This window comes from Calonectris borealis, chromosome 10, assembly GCF_964195595.1.
Source record: "Calonectris borealis chromosome 10, bCalBor7.hap1.2, whole genome shotgun sequence".
Lineage (NCBI taxonomy): Eukaryota > Metazoa > Chordata > Aves > Procellariiformes > Procellariidae > Calonectris > Calonectris borealis.
The window spans coordinates 10,597,096-10,624,687 of NC_134321.1; the positions used below are offsets into that span (position 1 = coordinate 10,597,096).

The window sequence follows — 27,592 nt, forward strand, 5'->3', positions numbered from 1 at the left end:
TTGTCAGTTTCTCCTCTGCATATTGCAAGGTGGGCATTGAAGTTTTAAGATTTAATGGCAAGAACCTTGTTTCCAGGAAGAGATAATTTAGAAAGCAAACCTAATCTTTCTCAGACAAGGACTAACCACTTAGTCCGTCGCTAAAACAAAGACTGCTGAAATTCAGCTTCAGCAGTCTTCCCTACTCGTATACCTCTGCCTTTGCACAAAGAGACTCTGTACCAGTACAATGTCGCTTAGTCCACTGTATCTATTGATTCTATTTTCTTTTCCAAGACAGCTGCCACAGCACCAGCTATTCATAGATGTGGTACAAGTTTTTGGAGTATGGACTTGTGTGTTTAACACTGCTTGATGTAATTTTGTTCCCATATTTGGAAAAATGCATAGTAGTCATGTAAGGGTGATAATTCATTTTCTAGACCTTTAATATCTAAGAAGGTTATAAAATAGCATTTATTAGGGAAGGTGATTGTTTAATCATCCCAAGTTCTTTAACAGAGAAGCTTTTAAAAGAGTAATTGGGGGCATTTTTGGTATGCTGGTGTTAAATTTTAGTATATTTTGATATGCTTACAACATTTCAGAGTGATGATGCAGTGCCAGTATTCAAATGGGTAGCTGAAATGAAAAAGTTCATGTAGGCCAGTTAGTCTGATATCACTGTCAAAACAGTGAAAAATCTGGGGTGCGATTCAGTTAACTGAGATTTAAAGCATGGTAATATGGTTAATGATAGTCAAGATCGTTTTATAGAAAATATGTCCTGTTCAAAAAAAACTAATTTTCTTCATAAAGTTACAATTGATAAGGGAACTGCTTCGATGTAACATGCTAAGACCATTGTAAATACTTGTTTAAAAATGAGCAGCATACAATATTGATAAAGCACACCTTGAATGAATTTAGAACTGGTCAACTGACAAATATCAAAAGCAGTCAGCAGTCTGAGTATATTCAGAGGGACCCACTTCACGGTTCATTCAGTTCTAGATCTGATGTTGTTCAGTGTTTTTTACTGGTGATCTACAGTTTAATAGTCTGTGATATACATATGGTCATGAATTGATCTAATTCTTCCCTCTAGCTTTCAAATCTATAAATCTGTCAGATAATTTCATAAAGCTGTTTTCAGTGAATCCCCACACATAGACTTCACATGTGCAGTAAATGTGTTACTGTATCCATAGGTAGTCTACATAACTGAGAAATCAAAATGCAGTTTAGTTGGAGTGATTAGAACACGTTCGAAGGTTGTTCTTCCTGGATTTCAGTCTTCTGCCATGCATGATCTTGGTGTAAGACCTAAAATGAGTAAAGTCATCGTTTCTTCAGCTTCCAGTTTTTACCAAGATGTGTTCCTTATATATATAATTTATTCCTTATACATATTATGTAAAAAATATGCGTAGAATAAAAGCAGATTTGTTTTTATGTCGCTGATCTTTAGTATCACTATCATTTGAATTGAGTCAAGAGAATTTGCAAATGATCGATCCTTCCAAAACCAGATGTACAAACTGCAGAAAAGTTTGTATATATCTGTAGCCATCTTCCAGTTGCACAGGCAAATTATTTCAGAAGTGCAGTATATAGAAAAGGAATAGAAATAATCTTCATATTGTAGTTTGAGAAATTAAGGACAGCTTGAAATTCTTGTCATAATTACACTTTCATGCTTACATGTGTTTCCAGGTTGTATCTTTCTGATTATTTAAATCAGGGGTATCTATTGCTTTCTCTTATGCTCTTCAAAGATAAGTAAGGAGTATTTTTATTCCAAATTTTCATTCATTTTGTACAACATTTTTGTCCCTTAGTGGAATCTATGGCAACAGCACCACCAGAAGGCAGCTTTTTGTGTATCTTTCGTTTCAAAATACCTGTGATATTTTGCAAGGCAGGGCAGCATTATAATCATGTTAGATAGTGAATTTATGTATCAAAGTAATATTTTATATATAAAACACATTATTAGTGAGTTTATTTTTTCCATCATTTGCCATTGTTAGACTGATTTCCAGATTCATTGAAAATTCTCATGTTACTGACTCTAATGAAACTCAGAAACAGTTCTGAATGCAAAGGCACATAGATCAATCATATTGCTAAGCTGCAGTTAGATCAGATGTCCTTAAACAACTATAAAACAGATATACTAAAGCTATATTTTATAACCTGTGATAGTTTACCAAGAACTGAATATATGCTGTCAAATGTAAGTTGTTTAGCAGCTCCTGTAAACTATGACAGCCAAAAAGGAATAAAATAGCTTTGAATATTATACATTAACCACCATAGCTATCATTTACAAATATGAAAAACTTCTACTTTAAAACGGATTTACTTCAAAGGAGAATTGTAAACCCTTGTAAAATGTGTGTGGGGCACAGTTCCATATCAATAATATGTGTATGCGGAACTAAATATTTTAAAAGACTTTATGTGACTGTGTCTCACCTGAATGTTTTCTTAAATCTTAAAGTCTATGAAATTCCATGTTAGCTTGCAACAATATGAAAGACACAGTTCTATATATTGCAGAGTATAATGTGAAGTTCATACCCACACATATACATGTTATCCAAGAATAGTTGCAAAGCTTACAAAATATTTCTGCTTAAATGCCTTGCTTTGTTCTAGGGATCCAGTAAGACCTTCCTGCCCTGTCAGAGAATTGGCCCATTCTTGGATAGCTGTTTCCACAATTCATACACCACTTGAGATATAACACAAACATTCTGGAGCAAGATCATATATAAGAGAATTCAGGATATTTTCTTGCATATGGTCCCTGATTCTCAGTCAGAAATGCAAAGGAGAAAGAAGATTCTCCTAGATTGCTCATTGATACATCCTAGAAGCTTGTAGTGGTATAATGCTCCATTAGCAGACTCCAACATATGCTCACCACTAAGACCTGTCTTTCGAGTAAGGAGTACTCACAGAGAAGAAAGATTACTTGTTTCCCAAGCAACTTCCTAAATATAAATTCAGTCACATGGGCCTTGATCTGCAAAATATCTGAAAGGGTACTTCCAGGTTCATACCTAATTTGTGGAAGGTCTTCTGGCCTCCTTTGTAATGATTCAGAAAAGAAAGCCACTTAACGCAAAAATGGTCTGGCAGAACTGAAGTCTGACAGACAAGAGGAGTGATATTTAAACCCAGAATTATTCCAACAGAGAGCTCAGTTTGACAATCCCTGGAGGGATCTGTTCACATCAAGTCAAATTGCAAAACTGAGGCAGACAATTCTTTACTATGAAGTGAGACTAAAAATTATTTAGACAGATATTCTGGTTCATAGACTGACTAATTCACTTTCTATCTCATCCTCAGTCTTCCACTAGCCGTCATTTGGGAATTGCAGTATCCACCACCTGGCAGTGACTAATATTTGGCAGTAATTAGGATGTCATTCATCCTGAACATATATTTTACAACATCCCTCCCTTCTTCCTGAAACCATGAGAACACACCCATTTTTATATTGATTTCTGTAAAAAAGCAATTGCTTTCGTATTGCTTAGTATTTATTTTTAGCATTTCATGTACTAAATTGTACAAGTATTGTTAATGTATGCTTGTATTTTCACTTCTTTTGCATTTGCTTCAGTGATTTTTTTTTAGAACAGCTTTTGAGGTGTGTGATAATGGCAAGGGGGGGTCTCTTCTGGAAGCACTACATATCTACTGAGAGAAAATATTTTTCTGAATTTTAAAATTCTTGAATTTTTATACCAGTTTATGAATATTGATCTTTCTTGCAAATAACTGTTTTTAATGCCATAAACCAAATGTGGTTTAAAAGCTTTGGGGCACATTCTTACAATGGGTAGGTAAGATTGGAAGACTCTGGAAAATTATCGTATTTTGTGTGAATATTCATACAGTCCACCGTTAGCTATTCATGAACAGCTTAATCCAGGTTTCAAATTAGCAGTGCCATAAAGAAGCATATATGCTTCAACAAACTTCATTTGGGACTGCTAAGATTGCTGTTAATGGTGCTTCGGGCTTCTGATGGGAGAGGAACCATGTCTCCCAGCCCTATTAGCTCTGGCTCAGTGTTGTCTAGTCTTAAGAATGGTTGGTCCTGCACAGATCCAACTAAGAATCCCTGCACCATGCTTCCTATACACATACAGTCCAGACTTTTCTATCAGCCAAGACTTTGCCACCCTTCCCTCTCTGTTTCCTGACTGTCCCCACACAGGTGGTAGAGAAATGACCATGTGATTGACTCCTTAATTCATATGTATTTCCACCCAGATAAGAATCATCTGTTAAGTTGTACTTTTGCACAGTTAGGATCTGAATATCGCTTTTAAATTTCACAGATAAGAAAAAAGACTGTAAAATTCTAATACCAGAAGCTGCAAATGTGTATGCTCATAAAAGATCTCTTACATACTTCTAAACATTCTGAAAGAATATTTGGAAAGTTATTTTCTCACTATTATTTTTTGTTTTCCATAGCCCGTCAGTCAGGAGCATCACTATCAGAAAGAAATGAGCCCACTTTCTCATTCCAACCCACGGTAAGATTCCATTTATAGCCTAGGCAGTAAGGATTCAGTTAGAGTGTTCTGAATATTAAATGTGACACTTTTTGATTTAATCTTAAATCTCTTTTCAATTGCAACCTCCTCTCAGAGGGCTTTACTATTGCTCGGTTTAGTCATTGTCTGCAGTATGTCTGTGTTGTCCTGAACTGAACTGAATTCTGCATATTTTGGATGTACCACTGTGTATTTAAACTAACTGACATAGGCCTTGCTCCTACACCTGCTTTGATGCGTGATTCAGCAAATCTTCTTCATCTGACATACATACACCTATTTCTTTCTCCCTCTCTCCCTCTCTGCTTTGAAGGCTTAGAACTAGAATTCTGTATGTGACTGTAGGTGTCACGGAATCCATTTGTTACAAAAGATTTTAATGTTACTTATTTAGACAGGACTTTTCAATAGATAGTCCAGTCAGGAAAGGGTGTTACAACGCTGTGGATAGTTCAAAGGGATCCTGTCTACAACATATTTTGGCTGTCAATTTTTTAGCCTGATCTCTTCTGTTTGGAATCAGCAACAAAATCCCTGTGACTTTAATATAAGGTGAGATGGGGATTTGAAGACAAGGGGAGGGAGTGGCTAGTGAGAAATAATCAAATTAAGACAATCAAAATTAATTGTCCAGTTTCACAACTGCCTTGTATACCTGTGAAACCCCAACATCACTTTGTCAATTTTTTTAACAAGAGGCATACTTATTTTAAAAAGCAGTCCTGTTTCATTTTCACTTGGTTTGATTAATGTGGATTTTGCTTGTCTAAGTTTTAACTGGACAATGGGAGGGATAGGAAGAGAGGACATTTCAGATACAACTTCTTTATCTTTTATCAACAGCCTGAAATGTTTTGCAATAGTGCACTGCCAATCAGTTCGCCAGGATAATATGCATTTCTCCTCACACAGATGTTTTTAGTCATTTGTCTCACTTGCCATCCATATTTTTATTATCTTCTTGTTAGACGCGTCAGTTATTGCAACATGCAGCCATATGTTTCCTAGTGCACACAATATATTACTGGAATTAAAGTATAATCCTGGATTCCTGTTCCCTTTCACATGTAAATCAAAGTGCTCATGTTGGTCTAGAAAACCTCTCTGCCTTGGGTGCTGGTAATCAGAGGAACTATCTCTGTCCCTGTGAATTGTTACAATGGCTGAAGTGGACAGAGACACTTGACTAGAGTCTACAGAGTAAGATACCTTGTGACTGACACTTCGTCAAGGACTCTTTATTCCAGAATCGATTTCATAATTCTGATGGCACTAGAATTGCCTATATTTTAGTGCAAGCTACATTGTTTGTCTTCTTTTTGCCCATACATTGGTTGAGTCAGGTTTTATTAAGTTATTTTTATGCATGTGCTAAAGCAATTTGGTACTCGGTACATTTTATATACTGAAAAACAGAATAAACACCATTATCTGTAAAAATAAAGCATTTCATCATATCAAGTTAATATGATCAACAATGAAAACTTATATTTCCATATAATAAAATTTAAAACAAAATAGTATAAATTACGACTTAGTTCTTATGCTATTTTAATCCAGTACACACAGTAGACTTAAATTTCTCTAGAAATCATTTTCAAGAAATGCAGGCAAAGTATTCGTAAAATACCTGACTTGCAAGTGCCTCATAAATTCAGTAGCCCTTGTGAACTGCCAGAAAAGCATTATTGGGCTGTAAATACAGAAGATGACAAAATTATGAGGTCAGTTTGCATCATGATATAAAAACTGGAGATGATGTGACTCGAATACTATTATTCACATCATTACCTTTCATTTATGATGGAAAACTCTGTAATGTTTTTCACAGAGGGTGTGTACCTAAATGAGAGGGAGATAAAATTAATGGTAATCCTATAACTTAGTTCCTAAACTGTTTTTAAAGCCAATTTTAACAAGTAGTATGTGAGCAACTGGAAAATGTCTAAATCTTTGTAAGCCTACTGTAGCTATGTAGGGGAACACACAGACTATTTGAAAAATTTATATATCTTATGTAGATAAGTGGGTATAAATGCCATGGCATGAAGACAGTTACGTGATGCGCTTACTAAAACAACAAATAGTTTGTTGTAAAGAGTGATAAAGAATTTGACAGGTCTCAAGTAACTTTAAAAAGTGTAGTAGTGATATTTTCTGGGAAATGAAAAGAGCAATGTGGAAGCTATTGTCCAGTAAATGTAGCTTCTGTCCATAATAAGATAAAAGAACAAGCCAGGAAAGAAAGCACCTGTGAAGATAATGGAAATGCAGTCAATAAAAAGACCCAGCTAGACTCATTTTCCATTGGTTCCACTGGGTAAAGGTCATAAGTCTGCCATGAATATTGCTACTGCAATACAAATCACCTCCACATCATGCTGCTTTGCAAGGTGTAGAACCAGTTAATGAAAGGAGACAGGCTGACTGCAGAGGCTACAGAGCTAGATGAGCAAGACGATGTGCAGTGTTTCAAGCCTTGGCTATGCACTTCCCACTGACTGATGTGCTGTATGGTCCCAGCTAAACTTCAGAATTGCTCTCTTCTCTGCAAATAGGAAGCTGTAACTATCTATGTTACTTCTCCCTCCAGTGCAGGGGCTGGAAATTGCTATGTACCCTGCGCCTACTTAGTAAGCGTTTGTCCTCCAAAATATTTGTGTGTCATAGAAGGTTTGGAAGTTTCATTAAAGGAAATGCTGAAAGAAAGTAAATATTCTAGAAGAATTTCAGCCATACTGAACTGCAAAATGTGGAGCTGCTCTCTGAAAAAGATCACTTGAGCCTAATTTTGTGAATAGATTTTCTGAACTTCTACAGATGCTCTCCAGAAAATTTACTTCTGATTTTTCCATCTTTGAGAGAGAGGTTGTTTAGAAGTTGAAACCTGTCTTTATAAATATTGCCTCACCAGATCCTCTGTTGGCATCCTACTCAACTCTTCCCAAGCTACCAAATAAAATTTCTTCCTCTGAAGTTCAAACAGCTGTTCCCCAGAAACCACACTAAAGTAGGACACAAATATTTCATCATTTCATTGGGTATCCTTTCACAAGAAGTATATTTTACTTAAGCAATTTCATACAAAATGTACACAGCCAAATTTCCAGTTAGGTTTTACCCAGACATTTAACTCTATGTGTTAAGAAAAATGTATTCCCGTCATGAATAGTGCGCACAGAGATTTGATGATAGTAAATGCCTGATTTGGACTATAGCTGAGAATATAAGATCAGCACAGGCATCATTTTATGAGAAAGTCTGTTATCAGTGGTCTCAAACCAAAGAATGAGTGATCAAGCTGTTTCATTCACAAATTAAAGTAATTGTTAAACTGAAGTTTAATTTGTTGTCCCTATTAGTGGTTGGTGGGTTTCATATGTGAACAGCTGTAAGGTCAACAAACTACTCCATGCATGTGAGGCTGACAGCTTTTCCAAGGGTGGTTGGAACCTGCAGAAGTTAATTAGTATATCAGTCAATGAAAGTGATTTTTTGGAAGTATTGTCTGTGTCTCTGCTGTGGTCTTGGTCAGGGTTACCTGCACAGAATTACCAGGAGTAAACAGAACTGTACTCCCTTGTAAGCTCCACCTTTATCTCCTCTGCACTGCTGGAAGCTCAGGCTTGCCTGGCTGGTGTGTGAAAGTGTGTATGCATCAGTGTGTAGTGTACCTTACCCATTCAGCCCTATGTGATGGAATTCGCCCCACCTGATTGATGATCATGACCCAATGTGGGGACAGGAGGGAGTCTTCAGCCTCCTTGCTGATACTGAGAGTCCATCAGTAGCTGATGATGTATATTGTCAGCCCCGAAATTCCAGCAAGAATCTGAAGACGCAATGAGATGTCATTTTATCAGGCTCCCATCTACCCTTTCCAGTGTCTTGTTCTTCTCCATGACCTTCTAACCTGCATCCATGGAGATTAGCTCCATAGTTTTTGCTTTGAAAAGTGAGTGTTACAGTTGCTCTGCAGTGGCAGGATTTAGGACCATCTTCAAGCCATCCAGTAGCTAACTTGTAAAATAAGCTAGATTTATCTGCTCTGTACATGCAAGTCAATTGCTTCTTCAATGGGATTTTTTGTGTTTAAATTAGATTCCATCAGTGGGGTTTTTGTGAATAAAAAAGAAACCTCTTAAAACTAAGGAGCATACGAGGTCCCTAAAATTTTAAGGAAAACTAATGATATTTTGAAGTGTTTACTAAAATTGCTAAATGGAAATACGATGCAATTCAAGCCAGCATTTTGTCTAGATTTATGTTTTATCTATGAAAAGTGTCACCGGTGTACTGTGGTTTAAATCCTTTGTGGCTTTGCCACTTGTGGACATGCTATAAAGTTCCTTGTATCTTTAGTTGGCTGATAAGGGCCTGCGGTCTTTGACAAATGTTTAATAGTCACTGACCTCACTTCACATGGACTTGGTATGGGCTGACTAAAGCAACCTGTCTTGCCATTGTAACCTACATGTGTTACATTAGACTGATCAGGATATCATCATTCTTCTCTCTTCTGGAATCCAAAAAAAAAAAAAAAACCCACCCAAAAAAACCTTTCTTCCCTTCTTTGCTAAAGGTATCCCTCCAATTATGATAAATGTTATTTTAAGATTTGAGATTTATCATCACAAAAGAAATGTTTCATTGACTTCCAAATTAACGTGTTTGAGGAGGACAATAACTATAAACTTTTCAGAAGAAGTTGTAGGTTTTACTTTAAGCTGAAAAAAGCAGAACCCATATCCTTAATTACTACTTTATCAAACAATGTGATTTTCTTATTTTTGTAATGATATACATGCATAATAGCTCAGATAATTAATTATGAAATGGATAAACATGTTTCTTTAACTAAATACATGTTGACTCCTTTTCAAACTTCATTACTAGTAAAATTCTGGTAAATTAGTTAAACATAATGAACACCTCTTTCTATGCATAACTCTGACCACTCTATTGATTTTAGGAAATAAATTATTTCTTTCACTTTCTTTAGAAGTTTCTGCTACAGACATCTTTTTTTAGAACCTATTCTTGCCATAAATGTTGCCGTTATCATGGCACCTGAAATTTGCATAATATATCAATGATTCCAGCACAAAAACACATCCACTGCAAACTCGCAAGTATAAAAGTATGTTCGGCTTTGAGACTACCATTCAAGTACTCTCATCTGTCCCAGATGAAAACTAAACATTCCAATAGCTGATGCATGTGTTATTATACCATTGAGAGATTCAGTAAGATTAAACTCACCTACAAAATGGTGCAGTAAAAGAAGAATTGTAGTTATAACATTTATTTGCACTACACCAGCAATTCTCCAACATGCATGCTGTGAAATTCAGACACAAAAGGTCTTTGTCTCCTGTATTTCCAAGAGGCTTAAATAGCAGAATAACTTAAAGTTAAGAAGCAAATTTAAAGATTGAGTTTTGCAAACAAAGAAGGATATTTATTTTTATGATTCATTGCAAGATCAAAGTCATACAACTCTATTACTTCTGCAGAACAGACAATATTACATTATGAAGTATTATAAAATTCCACAACAGTTGTCAAAATAAGTGAACAAGAACAATGTATCACAAAATGTACTTTTGTTTTTCATTGTATTGTTCAGTTACTTTACTCATCCACAAAATAGAGTAATTTGCAATAGGTCTGCCAGTCGTTAATCTGAATTAGCAAAGTTCTGCTGCATTTGTCAGGCTATAATATGCATGAAAAAGAACACGACAAATGAAGCAAATGGCACAAGAAACATCTAATTAAAAAGGTTAAATTTTTTAATCATGATGGTAAAAAGCTTAGCTGCAGAAAGGTTGTTGAGAACCAAGTGGCCAACATGTAAAAGCTTGTAAAAATAATCCAAAAATGGCTTTCCCTTGTATGGAAATCTGAGAACATGAAAACATTGCAGCATATACACTAAGGGTTTGAATATAAAACATGGGAAATGTTTCCAAACATGCTGTTGCATCTATGTTAATATAGGGTAGTTTATCTCTTTTTTTTTTTTTTTTTTTTTGTAGCTTCAGGACTTATTGGGAATATTTTTTATTGGTTCCACCCTTTTTCTGAATATTCCTGGGCCATTCAAACAGAGTTGTCTGACCGTGCTTGTATGTGGAGATGGAGAATAGGCAGTAGAAGATTTTACATGCCTCTAAGATCTCCTAGATTGAAGGGAAGAGAGAGGTGTTATCTTGTAACAAGTCCAGGATTCCCGGTTCACAGAGCGTTGCAATCTCTCCGTCAGTACTCAGTAGAACTGTTGCTATGGCCCTTTGCCAGTGTCTCTTCTTCCAGAGCATCCCCAGTGTTTACGGATGACAAGACACTTCAGTTCAGCCACAAGCCAGCATCTAAGGTCTGAGTCCAACTTCTGACAACTCTTAGAGCCTTGGGATTTTAGGGTAGTTCACAGGGCAGGCAAGCTTCCAAATAGGTTTGTACCAGTTGTATTGTTCCCTTTTCTGGAGAGAAAAAGCTTACTACCATTAACCAGCCCCCCATCTATGGAAATATATATTTATTCCTCCATTCTCCTTCTGAACTGGAAGCTTATTTAAATACAGACAAATCAGGCTCTTTGACTGACATCCCATATGCACACAGTATTTTCTTACAGAGCAAAGCTGTCTGGGTTTCCAAGGGCACAAATGCCCACAGCTCCCTTCCCTGCTATTCCAGTATCATTTGTGCAAGAGTGTTGGCTTTGATTCCTTTATGTTATTCTACATTTGTTGTTGACAAAAATTGATGTTTTTGAAGAATTAAACTGAGGTAGCATACTTCTTACTTTGTGGTAATGATTAAGTTTCCAGCTTCATGCTGTACCATTCATTGCATTGATATACTAAGAAGTCAGAGTTTTCTTGCATCCTTTTTTTTTTTTACTTTTCTGAAAAAGAAAGGTAGTTTTCACAGACTGGGAACATTCAACAGCATCATCTTTAACAAGTTTGATAGTATTAAAGTTAGTGTTCTGTTGAGTCATATCTCTCCATTGATTTTTAAAAGCCCTCTGGCTCCATGTCATCCATTAAAAGTTAAATGGGATGCAGTCTAATTCCAGGATGCATAGAACAGTAAGATGCTGTTGGTGGCTGGCTGTGGAGAAAAGGAATTACTGTAATTACAACAAGACGCGTTAGGTACTAGATTCAGGTGTTTCCTGAACTCGTGGAATATTAAAATACAATTTTTTAAATGAATGGTTTATCTAATTGTTAAAAATATGCAAAAAAGGAAGCACACCCTACCTAATGGACACTTTATTAAATGTGGAAATCCATTTGATTCACTGATCAATGACTATCTGATGTAGTTATTAGAATTTACTTGCTTAAGATTAGATTAATATGAAGGAATTTTAACACACCTTTGCAAATTCATTACTTTCAATTTTTACAGCTGATCTTCTGATAAATGAATCCAAACTAGCAAAGAAGAAAGAGCTAGTATTTTACTTAAATTAGATGATAAAATGCTGGTTTTCTCTACTAGTGTCATTTATATTGCTAGTGAATATCGAGACTAGAATCTAGCCAGCAAGCTAACATGGTGATGAACTAGAAGTTTAGTCTTTAAGTAAATTCCAATGTTACTGTCGTTTAACAGAAGCAATGATAGAAGTTTAGTTTCATGTATTTAACGTCAAAACAATGACCAAATAGCACAATATATTAATTACTAAGCTGTTAAACCTCCAAATTCAGATCATTCATATTTTTAGACTGATGTTGATGACTCTGTATGTTTTTAATAACTTGCACAAATTTCTCACTTGAACTTTGATAATGAAAGAGAAATGGGATAGCATTAACAGGTCAAACTTTCAGCTAATACCAGTCAGTGTGATTATACTGTATGCACTTGTAATAGCACCTTACTGTCTAAATATCATGTTTAATAAGTAGAATTCACATCCTCTTTGTTATCCTTGAATCTAATCTAGCACCCATAAGCCAGTTCATTTACAGATTTAAGACTTTAAGAGCAGATTCAAGTCTCCCATGCACAGTTGCACTTTTACTTTTTATGATCTCTTTTTTAGTTATTAATTCATTGAAAATTAAATTATTTCATTTTTAAGGAGGTCTCTCTGCCTCCATTAGAAGTATGGTGTTTGGCAGGCTGGACTTGCTGAAGTGGTTTGGAGGAAGGAAAAAGGCATTCTGTAAATATGCTTGTGATTTTCTAAATCTTAGTGCTAGCAAAAAAAGAAAGTTCCAGTAAGGCATACAGTAAATGAAGATATTATGTATTAGGGATGGAATGAATCTGTCATTTTGACGGATTGTGAGGCAAAGAACAGATTAACAGATTACTCATAGTCAGAATGCAGCTCACTGAAAAATGTGCAGGAAATGATAAGTGTTGGTTTGTGCTGATTTAATGATATTTTGAAGCTACAATAACACTCCAGGAGAATAACACAATGTAGCTCATGGCTTGCATTTTTTTAATCATCAACGTATTGCCAGATTGCCCTTAAATACTTAGGATATTTCTTTTGAAAATAGAGCTTTTGATTCATGCAAAGTCATATCGACATATATATTTATGTTATTTTTCAAGATTTTTATTAAAATGTGCATTGTATGTGTAAGTATACTCTATATTCTTTTGGTAGTATATCATCATCTTCTTCTGTATACTCACTCAGTTTTCCATTATAAAGATACTGTTTTTCCCACCTGGAGCTGAGTAGCACTGAACAGTATAAATTAATATTGAATGTTTCTTGGTTTATGGCATATTTATGTAAGAACTTTAAGAATGTTCAAAAATTGAAATTGTTTGAAGCATTTTAGATACAATAATGGACAATTTAAGGCTAAGAGTACTTCGTAATTACTACAGACATATATAGTGGCAAGACCTGAAATTTGTTTTCAACACTTTTTTCAAATATGATTGCATTTTGTACATAACACGAACACATCTTATTGTTAATAGCCTTCATAAGTCCTTGCTTCACTACTGAAACTATTATTAAAGGGTTTATTTCTATGGAAATGCTTCTATTAAAAAAAAACCTCCCATTACGCATACATCATTAATATATTGCAAAGCAGAACCCAGATAGGTGTGTGTAGGTAATCTGATTTAAGTTAATGAAGTTACATGTATGCGTGAAGTTCACCAGATATGTAAATATTTGAAAATTTTGCTAATCTAGAGGAGCCTAATAAGTAATATATGCTCCAAAAAAGATGTAGCAGGGAATAGGTGAGGGGTGTTACAAAGCTAGGTGACTTTTTATTGATTTATCTAAGAATTGAATTAGTCTCTAACAGCCTTTCTTAAATAGATATAATTAAAAATCCAAACAAGTGAGAAAAATAGGTCTTCATCTTAGCTGAATTGAATATTTAGGCTATACTAAACCATACTTTCTGTATGAGCTGGCACTTTGCATTCAGTGGATCACAGTAAGGTATTATTTATTCACTTTGAGCATTTGCAGCAGAATTTGCTTCATGTGGTATTAAATATTACTAATACAATAGAGGTATGTGCTGAGACTTTAGTTGATAGTTGCATAAGATGTCAAGAATTGGTCCTTTATTCCTTAAAATATTTTTATACTCTTGATTCATACATTGGCATTCTCTGGCCCGCAGAGAATGGGGGGGGATAATTTGAGTTATCTAATAATAATATTAGATAATTATTATTTAATTTGACTAACAGTGTTAGTCAAATTATCCACTGTAAAAAATAATCCAGCAAATGTGCTCCTCTTATTATCACTCAGGCATGAGCCAGTTCTCCTCTAGTATTCATAAAGATTTGCTAAGTAGTTCATGCAGTTAAATATCATCTTTTGTGTTCTTTATTGATTGTACTCTTCAGATGCTTAACAGTCTGTCAATTTGATGTGTTCTTAATGATACAAAACTGATGTTGTTTTTTCCTTCCCTGGTTTGATATAACGTAGCCCTTGCCTTACGTTTTTTAAGTATACTGCCAGGCTGACCAAATAATTTGAATATTCTTTTTAATTCCCATATAGATTGTTGGACAAAACCATACTAAAAGTTTGAAGCATTTTAATTTTGTTAATAACGTGGATTAAATGATCCCATTGATTTAAGTAATATAAATTAAATCTAATCCAAAAGAAATGCAATAAAGTATGCTATCTCAATTCACAGCAATGTTAAAAATCTTCATACTACATGATTTGCCATTTTCTCAGTCCAGCCAGTAGGATAGACTAAAAAGCAAAAATATCTGTAAAAATTCAAAGTATCAAAGGCGTTCAGTGAGATTTAAATCAAAACCCTCTGATTCTTCGGATTTCTGTAGATGCTAAAAACTTTTATACATTTTTATTGATAAGTTAATCTTAATAAAGCATAATAATAACTTAATAAAGCATCGCTAATTTCCTCAATAGATTTTACTGATTGATGCCATTTTCTGAAAATTTAACATACTGTCATAAAACTGAAAATGATGTTCGTAAGTCCAAAAGATTCTTTTGCTTTCCATCATGGTTCAGCTATCATGTGATATTTCAATATATGGCAATTATTTTCTGAAAGTATTTTTTAAGAAAAGACCATAATATAACTAGATTTTATATATATAATATATATATTATAATATATAACATTTTTAATTTTATTTTGGTATGGAGAATAGCTTTCAGAATAATGAATTTCAGTGCAAGCATTAAAGATGCATGATGCTTTGAATGTGTGTGGAAGCTGTTCTGAGACTTCATACAATGCACCTCACAATGTCAAAAGACGGTACTTAGCATTCCACATTGTTATCAGGAAAGCTCTACATAGTTTATTGCATGTTGATTGCATTAATTACAGCTGGAGGCATTGATAGCATAAATAGAGTGCCTTTAATTAGTCAGAATGCGTAATTAGCTTTTCTGTTTTAAGGAGATAAACTAGCTTCTTAAAGAAGTTCCCAAAAAAATATTCTTTATTCAGTCAGAATAAAAACACAATAAATGGGAACACAGGCCACATCTGCATTTCTCAGAATATTGCAGGTTGTCTCCATGCTGGGCTCTACTTTTAGGCAACGTCTACAAATTTTTCAGGATTTTTTTTTTTTTTTTAATTAACTCATACACTCTGTCTCTCATACACACACATGCTTTAGTCACTTCCTAAAGGCAACTGCAGATTTCATTGTGGAAAAGTCTGTCTTGATTGCTAGACTACAGCATCTATGAGAATTACCACTGTAATCCCATTTTTCAGAGGTTTATCGATCAACTGCCAATATTTACTCTCCACTGCAGTTTGGCCAAGAAGATTTCAGCACTCCTGAGATTTTTTTTTAATTCTTTTTTCAAGATTTTAGGAAAAGTTGATTTAGACATTGCTAAGTAACATGTGAAAGTAATAAACCAGTTTTTAATACATATTGTGTAAAATGTTTCAACCTTAAAAGTAATACTAAGTCAACAATGAATCCGTAATATTGTAGTGTTTTGATTACTTGTCTTGCTGGGAGAGGTTTGAATATCAAAACTATTTGTTTTTCTTGAACACAGAGAAAAAAACACGAACTGAATCTAGACTGTCTTAATAGGAAATATTAAACGTGCCAACACATCTCTGTTGCCTCTATCATAAATAAACACTCCTTTGCCTCCCTTTAGAACCATCAAAATCCCTAGATCTTACACTTGCACCTACTAGAGAAAATGATAATTCGTCTACTAAACCAGAGGCATCAAAATAAATATAAAGATGAAACTGAACAACTCCTTTACATGAGAATTGACTCCAATAAATGAAGGACAAAACCAAAGACAAAATCATCCAGCTACTCATGAATCATCCCAGCTCTGATTTCTCAGACTTGATCTTTCAGAAAGACCTTCCAGAGATTACTCTTTAAACTAAAATTCATAAATTTCCTGAGTAATAAGAACTATTAATTTAACAGAAATACTGGTTCAATGACACATGATTACCTCCCTCCCTCAATGTTCTCCAAATGAATTGTCTCTTTCTTTTCCATTGGAGATAAATGCCTTATTATCTTTCTTTCCTTTTTACTAACATCCTCTCTGCTCTCCAGGTACAACTATTTTCTTTAGAAATTCTCTGATACATATTTTATGTGAAGAACATATATCTTCAAACTGTTCTGTTTTGTGCCAGACCTATAGAACTGCATATATACTCTAAAGCTTCTTTGCTTTTCTAACTACATTTGTTGGTCTGACTGAGAAAATTCTCTTTAAAAGCAAGCACTGTCTTTCCTCCTTCCTCGCACCACTTTTGCTTCAGCAGTCTTCCTAGCAGAAATATTCTAGTTCTTCTCTGGATCTCAGACATCACTGTCTTAAAAAGGCTGTAGTGAATTTGGAGGAAGGGGTAGCTTGGGAAGCAGAGATGTAGATTAGCACTAATAGTTCTTCCATACCTTCTCTAAAATTGCTACAGTTTCTCCAAGAGATTGCCTTTGCTGACATTGTGTTCCGTGCAATTGTAGAGAATCAGGTAAGTGATAATGCTTCGTGCTCTCTGACCACGTCCTATGAGCATGGTCAGATTCTAGTGTTAGGCTTTTGGCTGATTCTGAGACAGCACAAACCACACATGCAAGTGACGCAAATGGAGAATATATTCTACCATGCCACCAGATATAACTGTTATTCCTAAAAACTTTTGAAGCTTTGGTGTAAACAAAGGGTGTTTGGCTGTGTTCAGCAAGTGCAAATATGGTGAGCAAAGACAGAGAGAGCTAATAATGAGATGTCTAGGCAAGCATATTGCTATGTGCATTAGTTGTACCAGTTCTCACTGGCATTAGCTGAACAGCAGAAGAAGAGAAGGATTGGTTGTGAAGTAGGCCATATATGTGAAAATAATATGATGGTATAAAAAAATTTTGAAGTATGTCTTTTACATATTGAAATGATGGAAAATTCAATATCTCTTCCTTTAAATCTGCTATACTACTTGCTGGATTTCTACACCAGCAGTTCTGTTTCCTGAGGCAGAAAATTAGTTTTTTCCATTTTGACTGCAAACAGATAGGTGGTTGTCCCCTGATTCACCCCAGATTATGCGTACATGCCAACAGGAGATGATGTGGAATCAATAACAAGTCTAGAAGTAGCAGAAAAACTAACAAAAAAAAAGGCAAATGGCATATTTTAGCAATTATAACAAATGACTGAGGCTTGCCAGATTTCTTTGTCATAAGCAAATCTTACATGAGATCATCAAGGTTTTTCAGAAAGTAGAAATACACTACCTGTTTACTTGATGTTGGACAATTGAGTTGAGACAATTACAGTCTGGCAACGTAAAGAAATCTGTCAAACTTTGGAAAATGTCATCCCTTCTAGAGGAAGCCATGGATGTTGAAGTTACCTCTACAGCTCTGGCTAATGTTCCTGGCCTCCTGCACAAGTCTGCATGCATAATGTTTTTGAGCCAGCTGTTGGAACAGCCATAGCCAGACATAAGTTGAATCAACCCCAAACCAAGTTTAATTTACTTGGTAGAGCTGCGCTGTTCCCACCAGCATGAAGCAAACATGAGGGAATTTAAAGACCCCCTTTTCTCTTCCATCCCCCTTGCCTTGCAGTGAAATAGGTTGGTCAAAAAGGATGGATCTGGTTCTATCAAAATGAGATGATTTACTGAAGTCCCTTGAATTCTGTGTTCAAGTGTTAACTTGTAATTATTTAGTCTAGTTAATGGTTATATGGAAGCTTTAATGTATTACAGCTCTTTACTGTTGAAGAGGAGAGATGGGAACTTAAGGAAGCATCAGCTATGCACAAGCGTCCAGAGATTAGTTTCATATATGAAAAGAATTACAAGACATGGTTACCTGCACAAGGAATGGCTGAATTTTGTGACTTAGATGTGTCCTTCCAGGGCTATCTTGCTCTGATTGATAGTGTAATATGAGTGACCTCTCATTCTTGTGTTTCCTACCCACTTTATCAGTGAACAAGTCTGCAGTTTGCAATAAAAAGCAATAACAATAACAATAAAAACGACTGTTCTGTTTTCCTTTCTTTGAGCTGTAACAATCAAAGACAGTGTATCATAAAGTGGCGCATGTGAAATGAACATTGAACTTTGCATGAATGTATGATAACATGAAAATCATCTTTAAAAGCTATCACGAAGTAGTGTTCAGGAGAGGCATAAATTGCCCATTAAATTGAATAGGTGAAGAAGGTCTGTACTCCCTCCTCTATGACAAAGATCCCATCAAAACTGGTTTTTTTTTACAGAAGGAAAATAGATACCTGACAGCTCTGATGAGAAGAATCCTCTGTATAGCCTTGCCAGTAGCTAAAATCACGTTATGCTCAATAACAATTTTTTTTATTTATAACATAAAACATTTTATAGAAATAAAAAATGGTTACAAACAGTTGTTTATAATGTATTTACCTAACAAAGTTTTTTTTCAATATCAACAATTCTATTAACAATAAGATCCTGACTCAATCCAATGTTTCCTTCTTAAAAACACTAGAAAACTGCTAGTATGTTATTCTTAGCTCTGGTCACTAATTCCATCCCTTTATTGAAAAATTTTAAAGGTAAATTAAACTGGAAACATTAAATTATTTAATACATATCAGCTGTCCCACAGTTCATGAGCACTGAGTTGGTATCACACTGTTGGTGGCATCCATCTCATGTCTAAGTTCAGCTCTAACTCACCAACCATGCAGACTGTGAAAGATACAGCACTTGCTATGTCACCCTATTACAGGGGGCTCCGAGCAGTGCCAAGTCAGTGGTAAGCAAATACATCTCTTGTGATTGTCTTTAAGCCTTTTTCCTTAGAGAGGGTAAGGATTTTTAATCAAATTGACCCCCACAGACTCTCATCAAACACAGGTTGTTCATCCCAAGTCTTTATTCCTCAGAAAAAGACTCTCATGAGTCCTGTAGGCTTTCAAAGTATAGCTCCGTGGATTATGGATCACACCTCATGTACACCTTTTGCTGAAAGAGCAATACCAGCTGAAATCTGCAAAGCAAACCTGACTTTTTAGATTTTTAGCGTGAACAGAACAGGTGAAAAGGCTAAGGAAGGAAGGAAGCCTTAACATTTAAGAATGATATTACTGTAAAGTTTATTTTTATAATAATAAAATCCACCTTGATTTTGTTTCATCATACTCAACAACCTGCAATTTCCTTTAAATTTTTTTTAATAATCAAAAGAATTAGAAAAAATAGGAACACAAACTGTGCTTTTATAAATGATATTTTGATTTGTATTTTTCAGGGACTGGTTGAACGTGTTCAGTCCCCCTATCATTCCTGGAAGCCAACGACTGGAAGAGCACACTACATCTTCAATAAATCAGAGTATTCCAGGTAGGAATTTATGAAGACAATGAAAAGGACCTGAGTGGAAAGACATTTCTAAATGCTGTTTATGTAGTGCTGGTGTTGCCTTTTCGTAGTTTTCTATACTGCTACATTTTGGTTCCAAGTTCTCTTATTTATTATTCTCAGCTCAAGCTAGCAGAGTTTTCCATGCAGTATTATTTGCCTCTGATAGAAGAATAACTTATGCAGTTGTGGTTTCCTAATGTTCTGGCTCGATATGGATTAACTCAAAAAATGCATCTTATTTGTTTTAAATAAGGAATTTATGATAGTGGGGATGGCAAACCTATGAAAGAAAGAACGCAAACATTCTTATTCAGAAGCAGAATTGCACTTATGTAAGTGATACTTTTTTTATGAAGAAAAATTTCAGATTTAGCCTTAAATGAAATCTCAGCGTGATATCCTGAGTAAAGACCGTTGTCACCACCTAAAGTGTTACAGGCTTTTGTTTGTTAATGGTGTTTGCTTAGAGAATGGCAAAGAACTTAGCTGAAACTGGAAAGTCAACAACAACAGAATAAAACAAATACCTTGTTTTCTTCAAATGCCCTTTTTTCTTGTCGGTTGTCTTAGGAAACGGGGTAGATACCTACATGTTTCCTCAAGTCTGGGGAATTCAATGTGAAATCTCATAAATCTGACCTGTGTATTTTGGCTGCCCGAGGGATGAAGATGTCTCAGTGATTTACTGTCTAAAATAGATTATGCCCCTGAAATTGGGAATGTTTTCATAGATGTATATTTGTAATTGTTTACGACAGCAAAATAGAATTTTGCTGTCAGGAAGGGACCTTGCTTTGAAGAATCAAATAATATGTTTTGTTAAGGGTCCTAGGTAAGCCAAAGAGAATTGGACAGTAATCCTTGAGTTAAAGGCACGTTGGATATAAATGTGTGATAGGTCTCTGGGAATTTTTTTCTGTTAGTATTATGAAATCCAAGGCTTGCTGCAGTAAAGCTAGAATTTCTGTAAATTTTTAAAATTGGATTATTATCTTTAAAAAGCTTTAAAAAAGAAGTATACTCGGGAATTCATTTGATTTCTTCTGTTACTCACACTAGAATTTCCAAACTGTTTTGTGGATTTTTCCTAAACTCATTTTCCTTTGTGCTGAAATACTTTACATCATGTGTCCGTGATTGCACATTTGGAGAACAGAAAATCTCTATATACTATAGCTTTTTATTTTGGTTTTTTATTTTTGTGCCTTTATTCAATCAAATTAAATTCTGACTCATGTATATGTATGATATTTGTAATCTTGATAACTTGACACAGAAACTTTTATATCTCCAAATACTCCAAAAAACCTGCCATAATGTTGAAGTGATCAAGCTTCATTTTCCCAAGAAGTTGGAGGAAATAAGAGAGAACAACAAAGCCGTTCCATGACCTTCCCTTCCCAAACAGGGCAATTTGGATTTTTTCTGAACTACTAGACACCTTCCCTATTCAAGTAGCAGAGAAGAAGCAGAGTAATTGTAGCAGCTGTGGGTAGGGGAGACCTGATCAGCAAAGTAAGGGAGTACCTCTACAATATACAGCATCTTCAAGCAACTGCAAACCTCCCTTTCTGATTGTTTACAGTCCTTGGAAAATAATGTCCTTGCATTATATTGAGACAAACTGACATGGTTTTGCTCACATAAAAGATACGCTTAAGCTAAACACAGATCTTTGGATGTAATATGGTGGTGTGTGAATATGCAGTGCCATGTAATACATGCCTATCAGATTAGATTGCATCCATCAAACATTAGAATCTGTATGTTTTCCTAGATATTTTGGTTTAAAAAAATGTTGATGGGCTATGGTAACCAGATGGTTTGAAGTACCATTCTTGAAAGAGATGCTAAATAGGTCTTGCCCTGTGATACATCTCTAGCACTTCGGAAAAAACTTTTTTTTTTCTTAATCACTTCACTTGAGGTTAGTTATTTGTGTGACAGAAGAACTGTTTTATTATTGACAATTAAGTACCAGATCTGATCAACAAACTGAATGCTCAAATTGTTCCAGAAAATTCTGCTGCCCTCCTCACTTTTTTTTTAAATATCACAGTATAAAATGAGTTATTTCTCATGTTGGGAAGTGACTTAAGTGTCACAAGATTATTTTGTGTGTGTGTGCAGTTTTCCAGTATTCCAAGTATCACAGGATAACAAAAGCATATTATCAGTACTGAAAAACTGCAGTGAGTCATAATGTATTCAAGATACTAATTTTATCTAAAAGTATCCTTAAAGAAAAATACATAGTATAGTATTAGTATATTTATAAAAATTCTTTAATTCTTATATTTAGAACAAATCTTTAAGTTGGGGCATAAGTTTGAGGAAAAAAGGTGATTCACTTCTAAGAAAGCATTTTACTCTATAGTTCATTTCTTAATGTTTGCACCATCCATAGTACATAGTTAAACAGGGAGATGTAATGAGAAGTAGTCTTCTATTCAACAGGTTTCACAAGACAATCAAGAGGAAAATTTAGACTCATAAATATGATAAATCTCCATAGATTTTTCCCTTATTGGGCATTGATATTTCTGATTTAAAGACAATTTAATTTATCTTGATATAACACGGACACTTCGTTTCTACGTATGGTCAGGTTGCACACAATATACCATTTGAAAGAAGAAAGATGCCTTCTGACATAACCGTTACAAGTTAGTTGAGTCTTGTAGAAGAATGTCACTTAATTTAATTAGTACTTCTTTTTAGGAAGTAGAAGAACAGGAGTGAGGTTTTCATGTGGTTTTTTAATCTGTTCAAAACTGAAAACTCCATCCCACCATTGGAATTCTGTTGCAACATCTAGAAATGCCTTAAAATGCATTTGGGGATATTGTGAGATGCTAAAAGAAAGCCTAACTTTAAAAACAAGATACATCTAGAAAACTAAGTTCTCTTCCTGTTCATGAAAATACATGCAGGGAATTATTGCTATAGAGGTATAAATCCAGCTAGTCCTGGGTGCAATCTAATTCTGATTTGGTATGAATTCAAGGCATACAGGGAAAGAGGTACACCCGTGATGAGTCTGAAGAATTTCTTATTCCTAAATCAAACCAGGGAGTGTATTGAGAGGCCAGTTCCTAGGTAGAGAGGGAAGGAGATTTAAGCTTAGAGAAGAAAAAAGAATCATTTTGGAGAAGCATAGGCAGGGAAAAGCAAAATAATAAAAGGAAGAATTCAGGAAATAACAACATGGTTTCAGGTGAAAATGTAAGGCTATGTGAGGGAATGAGGCATGAATACCATTTGCTTGTTTACTATGATCTGAAGTGTAGAAAAAGATGTTCAGTTCTACGCCTTCTTTCTGCACTGCATAATTTTCACCAGGAGCTATCCAAACAAAGTATCTCAGTTAACCTCGTTTAGCTTACCAGGCCTGAAGAAGTACCCACAGCAAGGAGGGCAAAAATTTAGCTTTTTACCTTTGATTACAGTAAGAGACAGTTTCTTTCTGATGGCATTTGTTAATGCTACTGACGAAACAAAAATGAAATCTCCTCCCAAAAGATAAAGTGCATACTTCTTCTGTATGCATTAAATGCACCAACCTACTTTCTGGTCTCTCGATGATGTAACCTATATATCGTTGTGTGATCCTGGCTGTACATAGATTGTGAGCGTTGTGAAACTGCTGCTCGTAGCATAACAGGCCATTACTTATTATGAAGTGTTAGGGCACACAAAGCATTCCATTTGTATTAGCAGTCTGAGAACGAGATGAACATTTATGATTAAATTCGAGATACAGATTGCGTTCAACTGTGATTTCCTATCAAAAAGCTATAGATCGTATAGCTTAGATTTAGCTTATATGAAAGATAGGTTTAGAAAAGGAGCTACAATATATAAAGCATCTGTATGGCTTTATTAGTGTATTTTAGGCTAAGGATTCATTTCTGTTACCTGAAAATGTTCTTGCATTTTACGTAACTTTAGACAACCTAGATTTAAAATTTTTATTGTCTGAAAGAATCTTATTTCCTCTCTGGTATTGAAAGCTCTTTTGTACAGATTTACCTATACTGGACACTTAGGTGACATATTGCATAACAGACATTCAAATTCTTTCATTCTTACAGGCCTTAAGTACACACTGACTGTCTTTGTTCATACTAAAACATTCCTGTTTAAGAAAAATATCACTTAGGAATACTTTGATCCACTATCAGTAAAGGTACTTCTGGTGAACTGCTCTGTTGCACTAGTAAAGTCCAGTTGTTAAGCAAACTCTGACTGACATCATTTCACCTCAACTAAATACAAGTTTTCAGAAATATAATAAAAATGTGAATTGCTGTTATCTTGAAGGTAACAATTCAGAAGTTAAAAGATTATACACTTTAAAGAAAAATTCTGTCACATCTGACAGAAAGGTATTTCCATGTTGTTGTCTAAGTGAATAAGAATGATTTATTCTTACTTTTCACACTTAACACAGGTGAAGATGACCTCAATGCTGAAGATGATGAGGAAGTTTTGACTCTTTTGTATGATCCATGTCTGAACTGTTACTTTGATCCAAATTCTGGGAAGTACTATGAATTGGCATAGTCAGATCATGAGAGGATATCGTTTTGTATTCAGAGTAGGTTTATCTTTTAACTGTTTGTAAAGTGTGACTGAGCTGTATAATTTATCATGTAACTTAAAACTTGAATTAACCAATAGTTAATATATTTTGTAAATAGTGTCTTATTTTTATAGTTTTGTATTAAGTTGTACTGCAGTGGAAAATCACATTACATAAAAGTTCCTTGTGACTAAGACATTTCTTTGTTAGTCTAATTTATTTCCAATATGCAAAGGTTCTATATGGAAACAAATGAAGTTGAAACAAGAGGTGTTGTGGTGTTTGTAGTGTTCATCTGTAAATTATGGTTTTACTCAAAGAAAATTAATTTTTTTCATTACTTGCATACTGTATATTTTTAATTGGTTCTGAGCTATCTTATTCTTTGTACTCTAAGATACACAGCGTGTTGTTCAAAGGCCTCTATTTCATAAGCTCACTCTCTCCCTTTAGTCATCAGAGAAAGCAGTATTTTCCTCATCTTCAGGAAGTTCTCTACTATTGCATATTACAGTAATGGGATGATGTCAAAGCTGTAGGATGGTACAGTGTGGTGCACTTTAAGCTGTGTGCATGGGCAGTTTATAAATCTAGACCACAACAGAGTAAATATGGCAGGCTCTGAAAGTACCAGCTACTGTCTACTTTACTGATGTAATTTAACATAGGACTGAAGAGCAGGAAGAGTGATTGCTTCAACACTCAAAAATTGGAGCCTGGTTTCGTGTAAAGCAAGAAGGTATGTATATGATGCATAAGGGAAGCTGTGCTCAGAGTCCTGGTCTTACATGTTTGTATTAGTTTTTCCGCTACACCTTGCAATAAAAGAATTTAATTTATTTAACCCATCTGTATTGGGTTTCAGGGCAGTTTTCATTGAGGGTCCTAAAGTTCCAACTTAGAGATTTAAATTGCCTACATCATTGTGCAATTTTTTTTTTCTATGGTACATAAAATATCCGTATGGAGATACCATGGAGAAAGACTATAGATATAAACCAGACCGTATATAGCCTTTGAAAATTAAATCATTATATGAAATGAATAAAATACTGTGCATGGAGATATGTCAAGCTTTGTCTGCTCTAAAGCCAGTTAACCTGATCCTGATGTTTCTGCATTGCCCTGGCTGCTGCTTGGCTCCACGAAGTGCCTGGCATTTCCAGCCCCACAACAAGGGAGATTTTGCAACATCGCGCAGTGCTGCTCACCACTAGTGTCCTCCCCAACCAACAGGATACTTGCTCAACGGGTAAATAAATCATTTAAAATATCAGCTGCCTGGTATTGAAGAAATTGGTGTGGGGCAGGGGTTGCCCATGAAACAAGAAGTCCAAGGAGTTGTGTTGTAATGTTGAGTTAGTTGAGTTAGTGGAGCAGCTTCAGAGTCCACCAGTTCAGTACATAAAGGCTTTCTGGAGACAGTTGAAGGGAATGTCAAAAATCACATGGCAAAAGTGATCTATAGACATTTCTGGAGATTCTTGTTCTAAGTTTCTACTTGATTATATCCAGTTCTATTCCACTGTAATTATTTGCAAGCTGATTACTCAGTGAATTTTTAAGAATAATGTATTTGAATGTCATAAAGTGAGCTTAGTAAGCTCACTGGGAAGTGATTTAAAATGATATGTCTGTAAATTATTTGCAATTATGGATGCTAGTTAATGAATATCCTAGAATCGATTGAAAATGCAGTTGTTAATAGTGGCTTGGCATAAGATCAGATTGTGTATTTGGCTTCTCTGGCAGGTACAAACATATCATCACAAATTGATTCAAGTAAGAGTAGCCCTGAAATCCACAGGAAGACAGATACTGTGTTGAGATAATTTACTTACCCTGCCGTAGTCTGTTTCTCCCAGAAAGATTTGTCCCTGTTCTTGCTAATGCCATAATCAGTTTAAAAGTTCAATGAAATCGTAATTTTGACTTTCAAAAATCCGATGCTAGCTTGTATATGCTTGTGTGTATTTAACCACTTTCTTTTTAGCAGCATCTAGTGATCAGGACTGTGCTCCTTGTATCTGTGGCGAGGGCTATTTAAAATGTATTGTTAATTTTCCCATGCCTCACAGGAGGGTTGGATGTCCTAAGGTACCACTAAATCCAGACTGGGTCACTGATGCTACTGAGATAAACACTCTTTTTTAAAAAAAAAAAACACACAACAAAAAACTGGCTGCAAACTGGTGTGTGCTATTTACGAGTCAGAAGTCTGCAAAGGTCCAACGGGTTGTCTGCCGATGCCTGTCTGGGTAGATACGCTTGTTCTGGCTTCACAGCAGGCAATCACTAATGCGTCACATTTAAAAGTGTACCAAAGGACATCCAAAGCTTGGGCAAAAGGAAGTCCTTGGAGATGCCACACTCTTACCCCACCTTTAATGGGATAAGGAGGCAGGCGGGTAGTGACACTAGGTTCAGGGTGAGTCTGTTGTTCCAGGCAGGTTCATAGGCAAGTCCCGATACGCTCTGTTCTCCTGTCATTAGCACAGCAGTATTTTATAGGTAAGTCCTGCTTTTCAAAATCAGCAGTTTGGGATCCTTGCCCTTTGTGTTCTGGTTAGCAGCTTTATGTCTTCAACATCCGTGGGGATTGATTGCCATAATGCTGTGAACAACTCCTAAGGCTTAGCTACAAGGACTGTAAGTTTTGCTCACAATGTTTTTCTTAATCATCATCTTGTGAACCTAGAACTAAAGCACCGCTGGCATGCAGCATGCTTTTTGTTTAGCCAATTTGTCAAAGCCAGCATTTATTGCAAGTGATGAACACAGAGATTTGCTCCTAGCAGTCACATGCAATGTTTGAGTCCATGAGAATCACATAGTTCTCACTAGAGTGTGCTTTCCAATAGGTAAAAAGACCGGTGTCTGGGCATAAAGTTTCAGGGTAATGAAACTGTCTGCAGGGATTTATTTCTACAGACCCAGCATCAGTTATGATTTTTGAGAAAATTTTGAAATGCAGTACATTTTGGTAAGGCTTCACTAATGTTTCTTAGATGTGCATTGAAAATAGAGGAATTGAAGACAGCTTGGTAGAGCTGCTG

At 35.3% G+C, this 27,592-nt stretch overlaps 1 protein-coding gene across 2 annotated transcripts in view; it reads left to right on the forward strand.

The window, feature by feature from the left end:
- The window catches only part of CFAP20DC (CFAP20 domain containing), a 78,390-nt gene extending 53,662 nt beyond the window's left edge, over window positions 1-24,728 (forward strand). For both annotated transcript variants that reach the window (XM_075158456.1, XM_075158455.1), the window contains exons 14-16: window positions 4,483-4,544; window positions 19,839-19,930; window positions 24,405-24,728. In XM_075158456.1, coding sequence (XP_075014557.1) covers window positions 4,483-4,544; window positions 19,839-19,930; window positions 24,405-24,517 — 267 coding nt within the window. In that variant the 3' untranslated portion in view covers window positions 24,518-24,728. The remainder of the gene's footprint in view (window positions 1-4,482; window positions 4,545-19,838; window positions 19,931-24,404) is intronic.
- Window positions 24,729-27,592: the final 2,864 nt, after the last annotated feature.